General features: G+C 42.5%; 1 protein-coding gene across 7 annotated transcripts in view; it reads left to right on the forward strand.

Annotated features, from left to right (window-relative positions):
• Positions 1 to 8,956: 8,956 nt before the first annotated feature.
• The window catches only part of STUM (stum, mechanosensory transduction mediator homolog), a 48,047-nt gene continuing 34,843 nt past the window's right edge, over positions 8,957 to 22,160 (forward strand). For all 7 annotated transcript variants that reach the window (XM_027696510.1, XM_027696507.1, XM_027696508.1 and 4 more), the window contains exon 1: positions 8,957 to 9,184. In XM_027696510.1, the coding sequence (XP_027552311.1) occupies positions 8,995 to 9,184 (190 nt within the window). In that variant the 5' untranslated portion in view covers positions 8,957 to 8,994. The remainder of the gene's footprint in view (positions 9,185 to 22,160) is intronic.

Genomic DNA, 22,160 nt, shown 5'->3' on the forward strand with positions numbered 1-22,160 from the left:
TGCCAGAAAACAATTTAAAGTAATCTTCCAGCTCCAGCAGGAAAAACAGGAAAGAAGTAGATGTACCTCAGGAAGAAAAAACACAAATCTTAGCAAGCAGTGGTTTACTCATAATGCACTGATAGCACAAAAAGTCTTTTACAGCTGGATAAATTGCTAAAACAAATGAACCAGCTTTCCTTCCATGTCCCTGCTTGAGTCCATTTACAACAGGACTTGCAAATCCTCTGCATGTTGCTAATGTCAGCTCCCATTGCCTGAGCAGCAGCTTCTGTCTTTATTACCTTCCTGATTATGACAACCTTCACTTTCACATTCACAATTCTTGCCAACATTAGTTGGGTGCATTAAGCTTCAAGTCAAGTTTTGCAATTTCTTTTTTTGCTGAACAAGCTTAAAAATACCATTTTTCTCCTATTTTAATTCCTAATAGCTGTGGAACATTCCTACAATCTGTTGTATGTCAATGCAGCATTTACAAAATGAGCGAGTACAGTCTCAGAAAATTAAGTCCTCTACTTGCTCATAAGAGAGAGAAAGACTTGGCAGCATCAGTGAAAGTTCATATTGCAATGAGTACTTGACAGTGCATAGCTAAAACTTCTCCCTCTTGAACATAAAAAAACCTCCCCCACAGATCACAGAGTGCCTGCTCAGAGCCCCATCCCTGTTGGAAAGCTTGAAGTCCACTGTGTTATATCTTAAAAAGATCCAACCCTGAGATCCTTACATTTTACAGCCCATCAGTGACCTCAAGAAAGCTGTCCTCAGTCAAAACCCTTCATCTGTTCTCAGCAAGTCTGGCTGAAACTGTTAAACTCCTGGTGAGGATCTTTATACCTTGGAACAGACCAGAGACCTACTGCTGTCCCACAAGGGGCTGGACAAAACCTTCAACAGGGGCAAGAGTCCAAGCAGCCATGCGTAAGACAATATAAAACTTCTTATATTCCACGAGCAGCACTTCCCACCCCACTGAAAATCCCTGAGCTAACCCACAGTGCTTATGGCTTACACCTCGTCCAACGTGACCTGTGTCACTGTAGCTGCTGATTTTCATCCAGCTGACACTACAAAACTATGGGCAACTGTAGCAGAGAAACAAAGACTAAGTAACTCATACTTTCAGACTTCTAATTTTTAATATTGGTCCCTCTGGATAAGGAGTAGAACAGTATGAGGAAGAGAATGCATTTCTACTGTTCTTGTATTGGTAAATAGTGGATTTCATTGCTCACAGCTGTCAAATAGATGGGTACCTTTCTCCAGGATCAAAATTTATGTATGCCGGCAAAGCAGCCTCTGTGGGCATCATGATTCAAGCAAGTCTCAAGAAAGGGGAGCAGCATATGTTTTCCTATTTCACAGCTTTCTGAAAAGGCTGTCTTACAAAACATAACATTTAATCATGTCTGATCTAGCTTTTATTGAGAAATAAAAAGTATTATATAAATGGCAAAAAATTTGATCTGAGAAGTGATTTCTTTTAAGGCAGAGCATGACAGCTTTGCGCTAGTTCACCTGATAGACTGATGTGGTTCTCAAGTCACAGAGCATAATTTGTCTCCCTCAGACATAATCTGAGAGAAACAGACTGTACATGAAAGGTTCCCAATTCATCTCACACCCATACTATAAAACATGAGTAAGAATAATAACCTCGAGGGGGTCAATCCAAGTGTTCAAAGAAGAGAACCTCATCTGACAAAATATTGCTTTGAGTTGTAACTCAGATACCCCAAACCCATTCAGATCCACCCAGTAATCCATTCCCACTTACTTTTCAGGATTGTTAAAAATCTTTCAGGCACCTAAATTTAAAGGTGCCTCAAAAAAGATATTTCCTTTTCACATAATTTTACTTGCCTGCTGCTGCTCATTAGTGCTCCTCCATGGATTCTGGTATCTCTCTCCCATCTGCAGCTCTGTTGTGGTTTACTTTAGGCTTTTGAACTCTTCCTAGGTGCCTCAGAGAAGCCATGATCAGAGTATGGTAGTAACAGTACTCAGCTTTTAAATAATAGTCTCTGGTAAAACATACTCTCCCAGGAAATTGAGCACACAGAGTTCTACTTTGTGTGAAGTGTACTAAACCATTACATGTTTGTCCTCCAAAAACAGAAAAGTAGAAAGGATGCAAAATGGATGAAGATACCTAACTTATTCTGCAGGTTCTTCCCAGGATTAACTGTAGAAATACATGCTCAGCTTAAGCAAACTTGATCATTCCTGGAAGATCTGAGGATCTGCCTCTCCACCAATTGCAATAGGGAACTTGCATGACTGTGTTAGGTAAAGTAGATTGTTTTGGATGAAGAACCTTAAATGTGATGGACCAGATTTGTGGCACTTCTAGACTGCTGTAGATGGACCAGAATATGGCAAAAGAAAAGATAAAATTGAGCCTGTCCTTTTCACATCCTCCTTCTGCACACTATCACACTGAGGAGGAAAAAAGTTCTTGAAGGGGAGAAGGAACAGGTTCTCATCTTGGCACACAGCGGGAATCTGGCAGTGCTTAAATAATGCTAAGGCTGGAAGCTACAAGACAGAAAGAGAAAAAGGATTCATTATGGGGGGATACTGGGACTGGTTGGGCAAGGAGATTCCCCTCAGTAGAAAAGAGGGGAAAACAAGGAGACTGTTTTTTGTGAGGTGTAGGAATAGACCTGGAAAATGGAAACAGTTTAAACCAGAAAGACTTGGGCGTTTCCAAGCACAGTAATTGATCTACTGAACCATGGTATAAAAGGACTGCATAATCCAGAATACTATGTTGCAAGAGTTAACTCCTAGAAACTTTGTCCTGCCCATCGTCAGAAAAAGTGAATGCCCTGGAGCATCACATAATGCCTGTGATAATAATTGTTCATGCTGGGGAGAACTGCTCAAATCAAAGAAAATGATGGATATGCACAGGAATGCTAAATCAATAACAAAGTGCTATGGTATGTTACAAGGTAGAAAATTTTCACAGATAAAGGTGCTGTAAAAGGGGGAAATGAGGTTACACTAAGAAGAAAAAGAAACTTTTCAACAGTTAAAGTGAATCTCCATAAGCTCAAATGGAGACAGAGACATTCAAGACTACTAAAAAAAATAATCAGCAGCAAAACAAATGGCCAGTGCCACAAGATCACCACCTGTGACACTGGCAGCTGCTGGTGTTTGTAGCCTTCCTGACATTTTCCATAAGTATGTATGTTTCAATGACAAGAAAGAAAAGAGGAAAAATATAGAGATAGCATGGAATCAGTAGAATAAGGATCTCCTTTCCTATAGATTGTGGTGAATGTTTGGATGTGAATTAAGATCTGCCTATAAATTTTGTCATTCAGGTTCATTCCCACCCAAAAGACTTCATGACAGGGAAGAATAAAAGCAAGACTGGGATGAAAAACATTATTTCAGTAGCAGAAAAATATCAACAAGATACAATTCAGAGCAAAGGACTAAAGTTTGACAAGCAGTTGGTGTTAGAGGACAAGCAGGGCAGAAATTGATTCTAGTCAGGTTATCTTTATCTTGCATGATGCAGCTGGCCGACACTATTGAAGGTTTCAGTGCAGGTTAAATCTTTGTTAACCTGTAACAGCCACAGGTAAATTCCAGAATGAATCTCTGAATCTTTAGGTTGTTCTAGAGGTGCTGCCAAATCGTTTGGGCAGATGAAGACTGACAATAAGCCTAAGCCATACTAGTCTAATACAGTAACCCACAACTGAACTGAAGACAGACCCAAACCTAAAGCTGGGATACAATGATCAATAGCTTGAGCTCCAGATTTCCGTTCTCACATTTCTTGGAAAACCTGGAATGCAGGAAGACAGAGACTAGAGAATTTAAAGTACCCACCCTGAGCTAACTGCTCTAGCTTAAGGTCACCTCTCTTCTCAAACTCCAAGACAACTGACATCTAACTTGCAGTCAAAAGGCATTTTCCATAACAAGACAGCACTAGACAGGTCTGATGTGCTTATGTGGGAGGAGCCCTCGTGGCTGGCACTGGGCTTCAAAAGTGATACACAATAGAGGATAACCACATGCCTTTCAGTATCATTACAGATTTAATGCATGCAGTTTTGTCTGGGCTCCTTACACAGGGAGTTGCAGCCATTGTGAGACTGGGGTATCCACTCTACCTTTTGACCAAGTGTGCATGACTCAAAAGAGGGGTGGGAAAAAAAAGTTTGGGCTTGCAGAATTGCTTTGGGTCACCACAGAATGTCTGTGTTTCTCTAGTGCCTGCTCTCTTTCCTCACCTATCTGGTCATTATTATGATAAGGACAGATTTTCCTGACTATTTTGTCCCAGTTTCTATATTGGGAGAATTTACTTACTGTGGATTTTCCCTCTCTGAGCTATAGAATTCACACTGGGCAAGGTTAGGGGATCTTATAGAGCCAGGCACAGACACATGGGGTCAATACATAGCAGTCCAACGCTGTTTGGAGGAAGAACAACTGCATGAATACTGAGTCGGGAACAAAGAAAACCAGCTACATGCATTAAAACATGCAGACCATTGTGATGAGATCCTCATGTTTCCTAGAAATAACTGCAATTCGTTGTGCACAGGCTGTAAAGATGAAGGGATGCTGCAACTGCAGCCTGGAAAGGAAGGCAGAAGCCAGGGGAACAGATTTGTCCTGGAGTCCTAAGCATTTCTTGGTGATCTTCACAGCATCACATACTCTCAAGACATAGCAGAGTACAGCTGTAAATACCACCATTAACAGTCTTAATCAAATAGAAATTTATGGGAAGAAAAAGATTTCCTGTTTGTTTTTTCATAAACTCATGTAGCAGAAAATGAATTAATAAATATGAGGCTACTATTACTCCCACTGAAATCAATGCAGAATTTCCACCAGACTGGACACAAATAATGCTTTTCTTTTTTTAAGTCTGTAATAAAACTAGTCTGGAGTCTTGTGTGGTCAGGATATACCCACGTACTGTGCCAGCAATAAGTGTAGCTCTCATTTGCACCAGAAAAAGCTCACCGAGTCAAACCCAATCTCATATGACTGCCTGACATTTATCAGATGAAAACAATTTATGAGGTCTCAGTGCCACGACCGTCCCAAGACTCTGTTCTGACATGGGCCACAAGAGACACTTAACAAATAAGCCATTCCTTTGCACAGAGCTGCATTTGTCTCTGTGAAGAGACGGGGTTTAGTCCTGCCCCAATTTCAGGTGATACGATGGATTTTCTAATAACAGACATCAGCGGTCCAATAACTCTAATCTCCTGCACATGAACAGAATTAATTGATCTTCTCTGCTAGGAGAAAGCTGTACTCCTTGAACCAAGCTCTGCTTTCAGTCACAATGCGTGGAGCCATGCTGGATTTACACTGGTGTACTGGAGTGCAGACTGCAGGGCTCCTCCTGTCCCCCAGGAATTGTTAGTGAGTAGTAGCTCTTGCTTGGCTCCTTATTGTCTCTGTTAATAACACTGCTAATGATTTATGTTTGCATCTATTTTTGTATTTCTCTTAACATACTTGTAGGATACTTAAGACTCTTTTGGAAAGGACCCAAGCTTGGGAGTGGGGTTTATTTAAAATAGATGAACCCCTGGTTACTGGAGGTATGTCATTGGTATTCAGCTTGCAGGTTTTTTCCCCTTTCCAAATTCAGAGGCAAACTGTGATGTGCCCAGTCCTCAGAGCACTGTAACAGGGAAGCACCATCCCTTCCTTTTGCAGGATTTCTAATTCTCCATTGACTGCATAAAAACAACTCAAATACTAGAACCAGCAGGGAAAGAAGAAAACAACTGTAGGGCAAACTCACACAACCAACTGATCTAAAGTTCCTTTTGACCTGCCAACACTTCCCTTACACTTTAGTGTATAACTCGAAGTGTTCATACCTGCAAAATCTTTGAAATACAGCTTGGTTATCCACTGTGGAAACCCAACAAAGTGTGAGACTCCCACTATACAGTCTCATATCGCAGCTCCTTGAAAGTCAGCTAGTGACCATAACAAATACCTTCTGCTCTCAGCTGGGAGATTAGCCTCCTCTGACTGGGTGGCTTGGTGGCCATGAGCCACACGTTTCAGGCCTGACTCTTATGGAACTCCAGCATCTACTTCCCACAGCAACATCCACACACAGTGTAACCAACCAGAAGGGCTCCACAGTAAGACCACCAGCTTCTGTCAATCAGAAGGTCCATCTTAAGTCTCGACAGCATTGAGACAGGACTATTCGACAAACAGGTTCTCTGATGATGCTTGCTTATCAAGGATCTGGCAACTACAGGTACTCTTTGCAAGACTGGAGGAAGTCAGAGGCTAGACTCCTCTGGGTTTAAGAGCTACAAGATTGTAGAAGGCTTACCCACCTGCAGGAGGTCTTGCAGTCTTTTTGCTACCTGGGCCAACACCAGCTACTCTTTCCCCAGACATCCAGGAGATTAAGGGATCTCATCTTCTCAAGTGCCTGCCCTTGAGGCACAGCAGCGACTGTTGCCTTCAGTTTTACAGCACTTGTGTCCTGAAGCACTTCTTCAGAGAGAAATCTGGAGGAGGATGTGTCCCCACTCTTATGTGTCAATACATGCTATACTGGTGTGCCCTGGGAGTTCCATGTTCTGAAACTGCACTTTGGATTCAGGTTTGTTTTGTTTATAGATTTTTTGGGTTTGTCTTTTTTTTACCACTTTTTTTGTCTCAACTGCAGACAAATAATATTATGTATATCAGTTCTGTGAACTGTTTTCATGCTGAGAAGCGAAATGAAAATATTAAAGATCAAATCTGAAGAAATATGAGTATTCTTAATATTCATACCTTTTTATAAATACTCATACTGCTTTTTATAAATTATAATCTTATTTTCATTTAAAAAAAAATAGTCAGCCCTGGGTCACATTTTTTGGCTAGGTCCCAGCACACCTTTCATTAATGATTGTCTTTCCCCATTTAAGCTCTCCAGCACGTAGAGTCTTGTCTCCTGAGTCACAGTGAAGCATGCAGCACACAAGGTGGTTTCCATGTCTGTCACGCACCGCTTGGGGAGTGTGGAACAATCTCAGCAAAGTAACATTGCCACCAATTCACTTGTTTAGGAAAAGCTTGGAAATGTCACAACTTGTTAGATGATGGTATCCTTAATATACTCCGAGGCAGTCATAACTTTTGCCTTAGGCGCCTGAGAACTTCCATGAGCACTGGCAGGGCAGAATTAATGATGCGGTTCAGTCTAGAAGCAGTTGCACTTTAATAGTGGGTAGAAGAAGACTCACATATTGCCAGCTAATCTTAAAGAAGCAAATGAATTAAGTCACATTTGTCAAATGCTTTGAGATATTCCAAGGAAATGTTCCATAAAAGCACAACCTGTTATTAAGCATTTCTGACAAAATATTGTTTTAATTAATCTTAGTCTTTGATCTTCTATTTGGGCTACTCTCACAATGGCCTTTTGCTTGCTTTTACTGTAGGTAATGTGGGCTCACCCACACATGATTTTGAGAACCTATGGAGAATGATATCACTGCAAATTATTGGATAGTGTTCCAACTGTGGATTCTGCTTTGTACAGGCTCTAATTAGCCCATATTCATACCACAAAGATTTCTCATCTGACTGTGGTTTGATCCAACAGCACAGAAGGTTAGACTTCATAACAGTTACATCAGATCTTACCAAGAGAAAGGTGCAGCCCTCCAATAGCTTTGTGTCTAGGATGTCTAGGAGATATAATAGGCTGTCATGAACTATTTTGATAGAAATAAATGTCACCATAAAAAACAACAAAAAAACCCCAAAACAAAACAAAACAAAACAAAAAAAACAAACCAAGAAAAAAAGCCAGGTTGGTTAATATGCTCTGGGAACATGTCTAAACTGTGTGATTAATCAAAAAAGTCAGAAGATTTTTTTGGATAAAAGGCAGTCCGAAAATAACCAAAGAAAACCTGTTGTTAAAAATATGAGATTTTTACATGGGGTGTCTATGTTTTTATGGTTCAGAACCCAGTCAATAGAAAAATAAAAGTGTACTCTAGAAAGAGGATTCTGGATCTCTGTCATTTAGTTTACATAACTTTTTCTTTGTACTAATTTGTATTGGAATCTATTAAACTGTTGAATCATGTATATGCCAAGTGGCATCCCAGTGGCATATATGAAGTAGTTCAAGATTTCCTTTGGAATCTAAATTCCTAGCAGGCATTCCTCGGCAAAACCACAGCTTCGAAATGCGCAATAAGACATAGACTACCCTCTCTCTCATGCAAAGACCCTGTATACGTGTCACACTTACATTTTATATCAAGATTAATGCCTTTAATATTTTTCCTGTTTTCTCTGCTGAATCGTATCTGCAATGACCAGCCTCATCATCTTTTTTAGCTACAGACAAGCTCAAGTGCTGTTACGATTTCAGCCTGTGAACTGAACAATAATTACGAGCTCTACAAAGGCCTGTTTTCCCTCGTGGTGCCGAGGAATTAAGATAGATTTTCACACTGTCCCAAGCTGCGATTAGCTCTCCAGGGATGTATTTTCCTTTGCCTTCCAAGTCCTGTGGCTCTCCCCTTTCCTCCTTACCACAGGGATTTTTAAACAATAAACGTGTGGGTTTAATTTACACCTTTTCTCACACCTTCTATTTTTAAAAAGCGCACGAGGCGTTATTTTACACCGCTCCTGCGCTCCCTAACACGGAGCTGTCTCTTTCCCTTCCAGAGGGAGAACGGGACAGCTCCTTGCCCTCTCTCCTTACTGCCCAGGCGGGACAGGGCGATCCGCAGCCTGGCGAGGGGCGCGCACCTCCAGGCTCCCGCTCCTCGGGAAGCGGTCCGTGAAGGAGCGCGCATCGGAAGGCTCCCGGGCTCCATCCCAGCGAGGGGGGGGAGGAGGGAGGGGAGGGGTCCGCGCGGGGGGGCGGGCAGGCGGGGCCGCGCGGCGGCGGCGGGAGCGCGCTGGGCGGCGGGAGCTGTGATCCCGCCGGGCTCCGCCGCGCCGGCCATGGATCCCTCGCCCAAGGACGGCGAGAGCGCGGCGGCCGCGGAGCCCAGCCGGGGCGGCGCGGCCCCTTCCAGCGGGGTGGTGGTGCAGGTCCGGGAGAAGAAGGGCCCCCTGCGCGCCGCCATCCCCTACATGCCGTTCCCCGTGGCTGTCATCTGCCTCTTCCTCAACACCTTCGTGCCGGGGCTGGGTAAGGAGCGCGGCGGGAGGAATGGAGGGAGGGCGGCCGGGGCAGGGGGTCCCTCTCCCCACCTGCCACTGCTTCGCCCGGTGCCGGACCCCGCCGCGCCGGCAACTTTCCCCGACGGCGCCGCGGGAAGGGAGGGATGGATGGATGGGTGGACGGATGGAAGCAGGCAAGCAGGCAGCGAGCCCCTGCGCCCCGGCGGAAAGTTTTGCGTCGGGGGCCGGGGCAGCGCCCTGCGGGGTCCTCGGGTAGCCGCCGCCGCGAGGGTTGCGCTTCTCCCCGACGGCAGTCGGGGACCGGGGCTGGGGCACCCGCCCGACTCCGCTCCGTTCTCGCCCGCAGGGCAGCGCTCCGTGACTCTGCGAGGCAGGGGAAATGAATTCCCCGGCCCCGGGGGCTGAGCATCCCCCGCGCGTTCCGGCCGCTCCGTTCTCGCCAGGCGGGGAATCGTGCGCTTTAGGAGAAGGGCTTCGGCTGTTCGGGCTCTCGCGAATTGTGATTTTAGTCAGAGAGGACCAAGGCTCATAGTGACCGCATCGCTCGCCAGCTAAGGCGAGCTTTCAGAGCCCACCTTCCCGCGTTTCCTAAGGAGATCTCTGAAAAATGTTGGAACTGTTTCCCCGGAGAAACTGTGGATTCACGGTTTCTCAATACTAAATCACTGGTGAGCGGCTCAGGTAACGCATCCCTAAGCTGTGACTACAGTTCCCTCTATATTTGCCGTTCCTCCTTTTTAATTAGGAAATGCTTGCTGCAACAGGAGCCTAAAGTTTGAACGCTACGAAGGCACCTGGAACACAAGGCTAAATACAAGTATTCTAGCTGCAAGCAAAGCAATCACCTTTACAAAACTCCAGACAAAATAAAGCCCTCATTAATCCATACCTCGAGTCTCCCATATTCTATTCCTGGCTGCTATTTCTGCTCCTGTGGGCACTGCAGAAGCCTTCCTTGTGATAGGGGAGTATCCCCCACCTAGACCTGCTTTTGAAGAGCTACTGCCCTGCCTTTATTTGCTTCATGTGTTTCAGGTGGCTTAATTCTGTAACAAATATGAAATTCTAAAAGTTCTTCTTAAGTAATTCTGAAGTATTACCTAAGAGTGAGTGGTACACTGTGCAACATAACACAAGCCATTACTATTCCAGTGTGCTTGCTCTTAACCTGTGGATGTATTCCAGAGGAAAGCTTGTACCTTTTGAAATACCTGCAGAGTTTTGCTGTGGAAGGACTGGCATTGCTGTATGTGCTTTCAGATGCAATGCATTGTGCTCGGGTGTGTTGTTTGCACATCCCTTGTGTGCAACCACCTGAAGAACCTGGAGTGATGAATCAAAGAGAAACTCTCGAGTTGAGTGCTTTCATGGTGTTTTAGGTTGTTGTTATTTAGCACTTACTTTCCCACTGTCTTCAGAGAGAGATGCTCAAAGCCAGAGTTTTCAAAGCGAATGTACTTTTCTGTTGGCATTGAAGACACTACATCTTCACTGTAGACGTACAGGGAAAAAACTGACTTACCATGCCCTTTTCCTCCTTTGAATGATCTTATACTTCATACTGTATCGCTTTTGACAGCACACTAGAAAACCCTCCATTTTTTTCCTTCAGCCCAGTAGGGGAGGTGCCCATGAGACATCCTCATGTCAGAATTGGCTGGAAGTGTGGTTATCTGCCCAGAGCTCTGCTCTGGCTGCTGCTGCAGGTCTGCTGGAAGCACCAGTGTTGTGCCTTCCCTCACACGGAAGGAGTGTAAACAAGGACAGCAGATAGCACATCCTTGCTACAGGTGAGCGTGTAGGGTCCCAGTCCAGGCTGGCTTGAAGAATTGAGAGTTGAATCTGGACTTTGCAGCCATGTGGTTGTGCTATCACTGACTGGCTGGATCACCCTAAAATGGTTTTAATTCCATTTTGGTTTTTTTTAACTGGTGGAGATTTTTATTAAACTTGGTTTGTGTTTGGTACGCTGATTTCAGTAGCACTTTCTGGCTGTCTATACCACTGTTTCTACTTATACCCTGTTGAAAAAGTAGCAAAACAAACAAACTACAAATCAAAAGAAATCCTTCCATGTGACATTCCCACAGGCTGGCGAAATGCAGTGTTTTGGAGATGCATCCCAAACTCTGTATGCGAAGCATGGCACTGAGTTCATGCATAAATGAACCATTCTCTTGAAGAAGCTGCTAATAGCGTATGCATTTTGATAGAAAATTTACTCTGAGATAATACACCTACTTAGAGTGAAGCTGTTTACAATTTCAGCCATATCCTGTCGTATATCACGTAGCCTACACACGAGGGGAAACAGAAGGAACACAAATCTACAGGCAGAAATATTCAAGGTAAAAAGAGATCTTGTGCCATTGTTGTATTTCAGCAATCTCAATGAACTGAGCAACAGTTATAAAAATAAATAAGATTTGGGGTGGTGTGAATTATTCACATCAAGGTTATGAGCCTGTTCTCTGTGATGTAAATGACAAAATTCCCATCATTTCCAGATTTATAACATGTAAAAATGATGTTTCACTGGTTTGCTGTATATTCTGCCTGCTGAGGTAGAGAATGTGACTGTGTTTAGATGGTAATGGAAGTTCTCTATTTTTCAGTCCCTGAATTCACCCCTTATCATTTTGCCTGTAGTTGTCATTCATGTGTAGAGTCTGCAGTGCGATTGCAATGAAGGGTCAGAAACCATCGAAATAAGGCAAGGATGTGGTCAGCACTGAATAAACCAAGTTTTCCACTGCTTGGAGACGGGTGCGTTTGAGGTTTCATTAGTGCCCAGTACCTCAGACCAGTGATGCCCAAATAGAAATTGTGCTCTGATTCAGGCTACCAAATCCTCAGGGACTCTTCTCAGCATCTGAAAGTCTCTGCTTTTTTTAGTTAATTTATCTTTCCTATTTTATGGAAGTCATCTATGAGGATGAAATCTGAGAATTTTTAAATATCAAGTTTATTTTTCCTTTTTGCAGTAGTGCTCCATTTGGACAGGAAACATAACACTTTTTCTTTGTTTATAGTAATTTTATTTTTTCAGTTGGTTAATTTTCAAAGATTTATGTAGTAACCCAGAACTGCAGGTTTTGAGATGCATTGTAAACTGGGGTTTGACTACTCTTTCCATATATGTTACAAAAGACTCATAGGAATTTGTTCATACCCAGAGGATATGTTAACTTTTGCCTTGCCAAAACTTAAAATTCAGACTAAATACAATGTCAAAAAGCTTGATTAGCCCATCTACTTGTAATCTGTTTTGCAGAACAGCCTTGAAATTACACTGTGCTTCCATTCACTGCGATAGAAGCAAGCCCTTGGAGATTTTCTGGATCAGTTTTCCATGGTCCAGTGTGGTTTTTCTCATCTGTGTCTTATAGGGCTGTAGGGCTGAGCTGTAATGAAGGTGTCCCTAGCTCAGGTTCATGAAAAGAGCAGATAGTACAAAAGGAAGAAGAGGCAAGACTCAGCGAGTCCTGTGGCAAAAGCCATCGTGCCTTGGCTACCAGCGTTCCAGCTCTGCCAGAGGCACCCTGAGCCACAGACACTGTAACCTCTGCTTTGGCTTTGGGCTTCTGGGCTCTGGAGCATCAGGGCCAAATCATGCCATGATGAACTCTGGAGAATGGAAGATGATGATCTCAGCAGAGATAAATGGTGGTGTATCCGGTTCCCGCAGGACTGAGCAGTGTGCACCTCCAGCCGGTACGTGCTGCAGATGGCAGCTGAGAGAAGGGGCTGGCCATGCCCTTTAGCTGGCAGACTGTGTTCCCTTGGAGCTGCCGTGTGCCAGTCAGCGTGGGAGAAGATCTGGCTCCCTGTCATTCCCTGAGCTGATACATGGGAATCTTGCCCTCCTTCCTATCTGTTTTTCCTTCTCTCGACATCACGTGTGTGGGAGGGGGTAAACGAAGGGGGAGAACTTGAGGGAAATGTGAGAAGGGAGTGAAATTATCTGAAAGTATGAGGTATTCTCCAAGATTAATCCCTCCTGTCAGGAAGGGGGTGGACTTCTGGATCACAGCCTGAATTATACATGTGTACTATTTTTATGCAGGGAGTAATTGAAATACGTAGCATGAAATTATGTTAGTGCTAGATAGGGGAGCAGCCACCCATGTGCCATGACATAGCCGGTGGAGGAGATCATGAGTGACAGCTTCTCACAGCAGCTAGAGAAAGAAGGGGTGATTCCCAGCCCACTGAACTTTTTTCTTCCACGGTTACACAGTGCAGCTCTCCCTGTCCCTGAGTATGTCAGCTCCCTGTCACGAGTCTTCTGCCATCTGTTTATTCTGCTTTGGTCTTGGTAGAGTTCAAGGGCTGTACCTTCAGCTGTGTGAATATGGCTCTAATGTTCGATTCATTGAAGCCAAGCATCTTCTCATTATACACCATGCCTCTCTCGAGCAGAATGAGCTCTCCAAAGAGCTGAACAGAAGTACAGAACACAACAGCTGAGAAAGTTGCAGGGATAAGGTCTGCATAAAATTATCAATACCCATTTTATTTTTGTGGTTGGAATGGTAAATAGATGCCTCAAGCAAACATCCATTGCTTTCATTATTGAAACAAAGAATTTCAAGGGAAAAAATAGATTTTCTTATCTACAGTAGGAAAACACTGCAGAAAAGAAATTGGGGCTTTCAGACATCTGTGCATTAAAATCTCAAACTTGCTTTGGTATTTATGATCCTTTTTAATTATTTTTTTCTTATAGACATGCAAACCAATGAATCTGTGTGATTTACAAGCTCATTTGAGGAAAACAAAGGTTTTTCTCAAGTGTTTATATGAATTTGTGTTTGTGAACTTTACTGCTGCAATTCTTTAGCTAACATTGCCTTTCAGCCTGTGACGTATAGACTGCTGGTAATCTGCAGACACAAGCCATTTATTCATGGGAACATAATTAAACAAAGCAAACCTATTTGCCAGTAGACTTCACTCTGTTGGGTTTTGTATTTTCCACTGAAAAGGTCAAGAAGTTCTTTATGGTAATTTGTTCATCTGCTTGTGCAAGGTGGAAAATGAGACCTGTGATAAAATGTGTGCATCCAGGTTACTGCTCTGTTGGTGGTAGCAGTGTTATCAGCTGTGCAGTAGATGATCCTCAGTGAGGTAAAGCTGGGCACAAGAACAACGGGATCTCAGGTTTCAGCACCTCCTGCGGGGCCTTGTTCTTGTCAGTATGTTGAAGGCCATTGACTTCCTCCCTTTTTTTTTTTTTAACAAGAGAGATTTAAGCAAGAAATCTGAATGTCTTATATAACTTACTTGGCTGATGGTGTTTAACAGTCACTCAACGATCTTGCCAGCACAGGGTAGTCTGGAATATCTTTGTGCCATGAAGTGTCTGGACCATCTAGAATGATAAACAAGCTTGGAAAACGCAAAAGAGATTCACAGCTAATTTGTGATCTCAATAAATGCTGAAATATTTCAAGTTTGTAGCTCCTTGGTTGAGACAACTCCAGCCAGTGTACTTGATCAGCAGAAAACACCCCCAAAAAACAGGTACTATCTCTGCTGAGGGACCTGATCTGGCCCCTCAGTTTTAATCCAGCATCCAATGGCATGCCCTGATGTATTTTTGGAAGAAAGCTGCTTTTTGCTTTGCCCACACTTGCCTGAATACTTAATATAATCTTATTCCTCCCTCTCCTTTGTGTGACTCTGGATCCCTTCCTTGAGTTTATCTGCTTAGCCACAGTGGTCACACAAGTACGTGCTGTCATACTCATCATCCTCCAGTGAGCCTTGGTTTACAAATGCATACACAGCAAAAGCGCAGCAGGGCCTTGTTCATGACCACAGCCTCAAGTCACACTCCAAATATTTAGCACTGTTTATGTCCTTTGGTTAGTTTTTGCTCTTCATTTGTTACAGTTGGTAAAAGTCAGCTGTTGAGCTCCACTTGCATTTAAAATGACTTTTTGGTTCGTTTCACTGTCAGTCTGTGCACTAACCTAGTGCTGCTGCCTTTGAATTGCTGTCAGTGCCAGACCAGCTAAAATGCAAAGAAGGTTCTCTTACCTCCCTCGTGCCTTCTGTTTCCATGAGAATAGAAGACAAAAGAAATGGCCAGGGACATTTTTGTTCAGTGCTTTTTGTTCACTGCTGTGGTTGAAGCAGCTCTGTGGAGGTATTCATTACTTAATGAACATGTAAGGAGACAGGGTTTGCTCAGCATCTTGTAATTGTGTTTGTCATTTAATGCAATTTGGACAGATGTACTTGAAGATTAAGAGTGAAGGTGAGAGCAGACAGCAGAGAAGAGCTGTTAAATGGCCAAGTAAACCAACTGAATTTTAAGTCTAGAAAGCTGTTCCAGATGAAGGGTGTGACATGGGGGAAAATAGAGAATCAAGTCCAGGAGGAGAAAAGTACATTCACAGAGATTTGGTGAGAAGGCAAAAGAACTGGAACTTCTTGCAGCAAGAGAGCAAATGAATGAAAGGATTTAAAGACAAAAGTAACTTGAATGAGGAGAGTGCTTTTAACAGGTGAATTTTGGCTAGTCTGGGTTGCAGGATAGAGGTGAATTGTTCTCCTCCTCTGAATCAGTGGGTGTGATTTACAAAGTCTGATAAAGCATCATTGCCTGCAGCATTTTGCTGCCATTTATTCTCTACACCACAAAAAGAACATTCAGAGTTTGTGGAGCTGTTCAAGATCATCCATGGATGAGTGGGAAGCAGAAACCAGGTTCCTCAGGCTCTTTCTTACCCATCAAATTGTGTGCAGTGCCCTGAACACAAACACACCCGTAGGTGGCAGTGGCTGGCACAAAGCACAAAGGTGAATTTTAGAATCTTTATCCAGTTTTGAATTTTGTGGAGAAACAAATGATTGGATGGTAATGGGATTCTAAAATAGGCCTAAAGTTTTTCAAAGGGACTGGAGTTTGCAACTGATTTATGAAAACTTATATTTAGAGGTAACCTGGAAAGGAAAACAGGAAAAGAGCTTCTTTTCTTACTTTCTATGAGATATAAAATCAAGCTGATATATAACATTCCCTCAGAATTTGGAATTCTGAATTCCTTCAGTTTTTGGACTGACTTCATTTCAGAACTTTACAACTTTAAAGTTATACAGTTGCAGCACCGCAGTGGATGCCTGCAAACTTGGTTGGAGCGCTGTGCAAAGATGATGGTCACAGAATCAAAGAAGAGACCGTTTCAGTTCTAAGTGACGTGAAATGATCATCTTGTCCAACTGCCTGACCAACTCAGGGCTGATCAAGTTAAAGCATGTTATTAAGGCCATTATCCAAATGCCTTTTAAACACTGACAGGCTTGGGGCATCAACTGCTTCTATAGGAAGCCTGTTCCAGTATTTGACCATCCTCTTGATAAAGAAATGCTTCCTAATGTCCAGTCTGAACCTACCCTGGTGCAGCTTTGGATCATTCCCATGCATCCTATCGCAAGATCTCAGGGAGAAGAGATAGGATCTCCCTGCCCACTTCTCTTCCTCAGGAAGCTGTAGAGAGCAATGAGGTTGCCCCTCAGCCTCCTTTTCTCCAAACTAGACAAGCCCAGAGTCCTCAGCTGCTCCTCACAGGACATTCCTTCCAGACCATATCTGAAAGAAGGTAAGCCAGTTTAGGGTGTTGTACCTATGTCCAGTTTTTGGGATTTTATTAGTATAAAAGTTCTGGCATCTGGCAAACCTTACGGGCAATTAAAAACATTATCTGTGCCTTACACAATTTCTGCTGGAAGTTACAGCTCCAGCAGCAAGGGAAGCAGGAGGGAGTGCCCACCTCTGCTGCAGCTACCCCAGGTCAGTCCAACATCTTACCTGAAGCTGCAGTTAGAGCTTCAGATGTTGATCTGTGACCTGGAGCACTTGTGCTATGCACATGTAGGGAAGCTGGTGTGGCAGCAGCGTTACTTAGCAAAGAGCTGGAGAGAGCATCACACAGCAACCTTAGGCATCACCGAGTACAAGTCAGACCCAGGACATGGCATCAGCACGGGCCCAGCCTCACCTGAAAAAGAAATGTTTGTGTTCATTGAGCTTGCTTTAGGGATTGCAGGAATGTGAAACCTCGGTTTCCTTGGTTCTGCTGAAGGTTGGGAGCTTTTTCATTAAAGGAAGGAATTAACCTCTCTTCCTCTTCACAGGGTTTTTGAGCATTTGAAAATACTGTCAGAACTTGAGAACAATCACATGCTGTTCTACCTAGTTGTATTTCACTTGTTGATTTCTGATGTTATAAACTTAGGTTTCATTCTGTGTAGAGTAAAGGAAAACATAAGTGGACAGAACTTGAATATTTGATTTAAAATACTCATTTCCACGGTTTGTTTTCTCTCCATCTTACCACTTAAAAGCTGCTCTCACGCTCCTTCCTCCAACAATGTAGTTTTTGTAATAAAGGCAGTTCAAAGCTCAGTGTTTCCATTCCAAAGGAGTTACAGACCAAACAATTTCTAATTACTTGACAGCCCCTCAAAAGGTCTTGCAGTGCAATCCTGACTAACACAATATTTTGTGTTTCCTTAGAACCCTATCCCCAAGGCTCTCGATTAGATGAGAATCTCTGCTTTCAGGAAAAGAAAAAAATTTAACTCCTATGGCTTTGGAGCAGGATTTGAAGATAATGATCCTTTCTCAAAAAAAAAAACAAAACCCAAAAAAAAACAAAAAAGGGAAGGCTGGGGGAAGAAAGAATGAACTTTTTTTTTTTTTAATGATCTCAGTTTTGGAAAACCTGAGTCATGACTTTTCAGCACTGAAGGATGCCAATATTATACCCAGCTCTTAAATTTCAAAAAGAGGATACATTGTTAACTAACTTACAATTCTGCCCAACTAGACAAAACCATGGACACCCATGTCTTTGAGCATATCATCATGAAATATGCAGACTAGTAAATACAAATGAGATGCTTGATGAAAACTGATGGGCAATACACTAACTTAAATTAAAAATTCCAGTATCAACATACCCAAAGGATATGCCTGGAGTGGATCATGGTCAAATCTTGTTAGAGGAAAGGGTGAATACAATCGATAGAGGAACTCTTGGAAACATAATCACATTCTCTGCAGGGGTTCATCCTGTACATTTCCAACTTCAGTAATAATGCTTATACAAGGAACAGGGGTCTAAGGCTGCCATCCTTTGGAACATGAATTTAAACATCATTATCCAGCATCTCACCAGCTTGTCATTTGTCTAGGCTGAACTCTTAGTTTGCCACAAGCACTGAAGAATATCCACACAAAACTTACAAATTGTGGATAATAATTTTGTTTCATTTAAAACACAAGTAAGTGTTAGTGTTAATAAGCCTTTGAAGAACGAAGATTTATTGAAGACTAATGAGCCATTGTTTGAAGTTCACTGTGTTAAAAAGTTGAGTCATTTTACAAAATATGAATCATTAAGTTTTTATGAAAATATTTTACCTGAAATAAGCCCCAGTGATCACATTAGTATGACACTGTCCAGCTGAAATAGTTTTGCTGTTTAAGTCTAAAATATAATGCATATCTACTCCATATGCCAATATGGTGAAGTGAGATGACGGCTTTAAAGGAAAGCCTTATGTAGGTAGAAAACCATTTGTTGTATCTGCTTAAGTACATTCATAAAAGAATGGGGTTTAGATTTTATAAATTGGCTTTGTTAATTTGCTATTTTTAAAATACTTGCAAGACCTCTTCTGTTGCCATGACAATTTGATTTCCATAAACATGATATTTTGTATATGACTATCCAACATTGTATTTGCTATGCTGTGTGGGGAAAGGAGATGGCAACTTGACACCACAGAAATCAATATGCAGAGAGGCCCATGAAGTCAGACATCTCACCAGTAGTGCTCTGGACTGGGTTCTTTATACTAAGATAAAATAAGCTCTTGGATCAAGGTATATGTATTTATATTTCCTGTAATTTTTTTTCATGTCTTCTTGCAAACACTGTTTTGGATTCAGGTGGCTTTAAGTTTCCTTTCCACTGAAAATTGGTTCCAAGAATCTGAAGACTAAATTCCGGTTAAAAGTAGAGGTGGACCTCCTTGGATCTACATATACAAAACAGCTGTAAGGACATACAACTCTCATAGCCCTGCAACACACTCTGGAGTTGCTGTCTTAGTAGGAGGGGTTCACAAAGGATTTAGAACTGTGAGAAAGGACTGGTCAAAAATTGAGACATTTGTGAGGTGTAGCCAGAAGAAAATTCCTCTCTAGCTCTGAGATTGTCATGGTTCCCCATACTTTCCTTCTGTCTTTGTAAAATGATTGCAACAAATCAGACCCGTTTCCAAACTCATTTGCACCAGGCTAGTTGCCAAGTAACCCATCAAAGGAGTTGGAATATGGATTCTGATGTAGTTAGACACTTTGATTAGAGTGGATTCTCTGGATTGGCCATCAAATTACGTCTCTAGATCTACTTAATTGTGAAAGCATTGCCAGATCTTCCTACCTGTAGTGCAAGGATGATAACGCTTTTTTGCTGCATGTCTTTCTTCAGTAGCTCTGCACCCAACAAACTAATCAATACCAGGGAAGGCTTAGCAAGGCTTTTACAAAACAAGCACTAAACTTTTTTAAAAACAATGTTTTAGACTCAGCATCACGAGATTTTTTTCCCCCTCCTACTGAAATTTCATTGTGGCTGCAGAGAGCTGGTGGGATGGTTTCTTGTCTCATGTAAAAGAGAGAAAAGAGCACAGGGACTACAGTCATTGTCAATTGTGAGTACAAAAACGCTCTCTCATTTTCTCTTTTAAAAGCCAGAATGTAATTTCATACACTGACTTGCATCTGAGTGCTTATCTCACTCAGTCCCCCTTCTCCTCCCACAAAAACAATGTGGAAATGGATTATCCTGAGACTCCTTTGGAGCTGACTCCCTGTGGTGATTTAACTTGCTTTTTGTTTACATTGGTCAGCTGTATATAGTGACCTGGTTTTTGTGCCTTGAGGCTTAGCCCCTCACATCGTGCATTGCCACAAAAGGTCAGCCTCCTTTCACACCCACACTGCAGAGGTGTAGACAGCTGCACACGTGCAGAGCAGAGGAGGAACCAAGCCGTGAGTGTGGACAGCACAATGGGGAGGACTCTGTGCTCAGCCATTCTGTGTCACCAACCCATCTTGATCCAAATAACACCTTATGCACAAGGGTGCCCAGAAGCAAATGCTTGTTTCCGACAGAGTTAAGCCTCAGTATTTCCACTTTGGATGGCAGATTCAAGGCAACGCATTTAAAATTAGGATCTGTCTCCTTGTGCCGTGTGCAGCTGACGCTTAGAAGAAACCCATGGTGGAGCTGGGAATGGAATTTAGACCAAGCATTAGTTCCCAGGAAGCACTCTTGTTCAGAAGCTACACAGTGAATCCTTCTTTTACTGAAGCCGTGATGAATGAATGGTAACAGTCCACTCTTAGTATTACTGACAAGGAACCAAAGATTTTTCTTCTGCATATTATCTAAAACATGGTGTATGTTGTACAAGAGAAAATCTGTCCCATATGTGTATATGTTCTGCTCTTACATCAGTGCTTTCAATCCACGAGATGTTCTTCCAGTGCTCATTTACTCTGTGTGCCAAGGCAGAACCTGGACAGAGAGGGTGTCCCCTTTCTAGTTGCTCTGTAGGTCCCAGGTCGCATTGCTTGGAACACCAAGCAGTCATTTGAACCAGCGCAAAACAGGTATAAAATGTTCCCATTGCAAGCTCAACTCACTTGTCAGAACTGAGAATCCACAATATGCAGAGCAATGTGGTGTTGAGCCTCTAGAACTATTTTGTCTCACCTCTGCTCACCTTTTTTGCTTCTTGTAACATTGAGCTGGCCCCTTGAGGTTGCTCCTGTGAATAAGTATTACTTACAGTAAAGAAGAGTTGCAGAGCTGAGCTCTTACATTGCCCTTTAAGCCAGAGAAGACTCTTGCCAAGTTGCAGTACCAAGCAGGACACCCGTTGAGAATTGTATTTCCCAAATTAGCCAGCAACCAAAGCTAAAAATAAATTAGCTTGCATCCTAAAACTTAATCTGCTTTCTCCCCTACAAATGTGGGTTTTTTAAGTATTTATGACACTTTGTCGCAGACCAGTAAATGTTCTTTAGTACATTTTGTAAAAGGAATGATAGGTAAATGACATGATAGACTTAAATCACAGTCACTGGAATAAGTTTTCTCGAGAAGTCCACTATTTACTGGTGTGAGAGATGCCAGGAAGGTAGTCAAGCAGGGCTTTGGTGATTATTTCAGTAGCACTGTGGAGTGCTGATGACACTAGACCCATTATGATATAGAAGGGAATGTTAAGATATGAATGTTATGTCACACACTTAGACTCTTTGCAGTCTGAATGGAGAATTCAGAGGAGATAACCAGCTGAAGATTGTCCGGGAAGTTGGTGGCAGAACTGGCAAGAGAATCTCCATGGACTTCTTGCAGTTCAGTGCCTCAAATAATGCAGCCATACTTTCGTTTCCGTTAATCTCTTCCAAGAAAACTGTTATTAATGAACTGCCCCTATCGCTCTTGGACTTTGTGTTCTTCAAGAAGGAAGGTGTTGTCTGTGCCATGCATTAATGAGAACATGGTAAACACATAGGATGGACAAGGCAGTTTTTAGTTTGGATGTGCTGGTTACTCCCTGGCATGTTTCTGTGATCCGATTTATGCTTGTGAAAGCTACACTATTTTGTACACATAGAGGGGACTTCAGCATGTTTTAGTTAGTATATGGCAAAAAAGAAAACCCACACCAAAACCCCAAGCCAAGCAAGCACAGATACACCCCAGATTTACCATTTGAAAGAACACTGATTTATACTGTGCAAATATTAACCAATATTTGCAGAAAGTAGGCTCCACTGTATTCCTTCTTGTTTGCACCACAGTTGTGCACAAAATGGGGCCTTATAGTGATCTTTAAAAAATAGTTTAAAAATATATTATTTATACAACTATGTACATGACCATGGC

Source organism: Neopelma chrysocephalum, unplaced genomic scaffold (assembly GCF_003984885.1).
Source record: "Neopelma chrysocephalum unplaced genomic scaffold, ASM398488v2 Primary Assembly neopelma1_108, whole genome shotgun sequence".
NCBI lineage: Eukaryota > Metazoa > Chordata > Aves > Passeriformes > Pipridae > Neopelma > Neopelma chrysocephalum.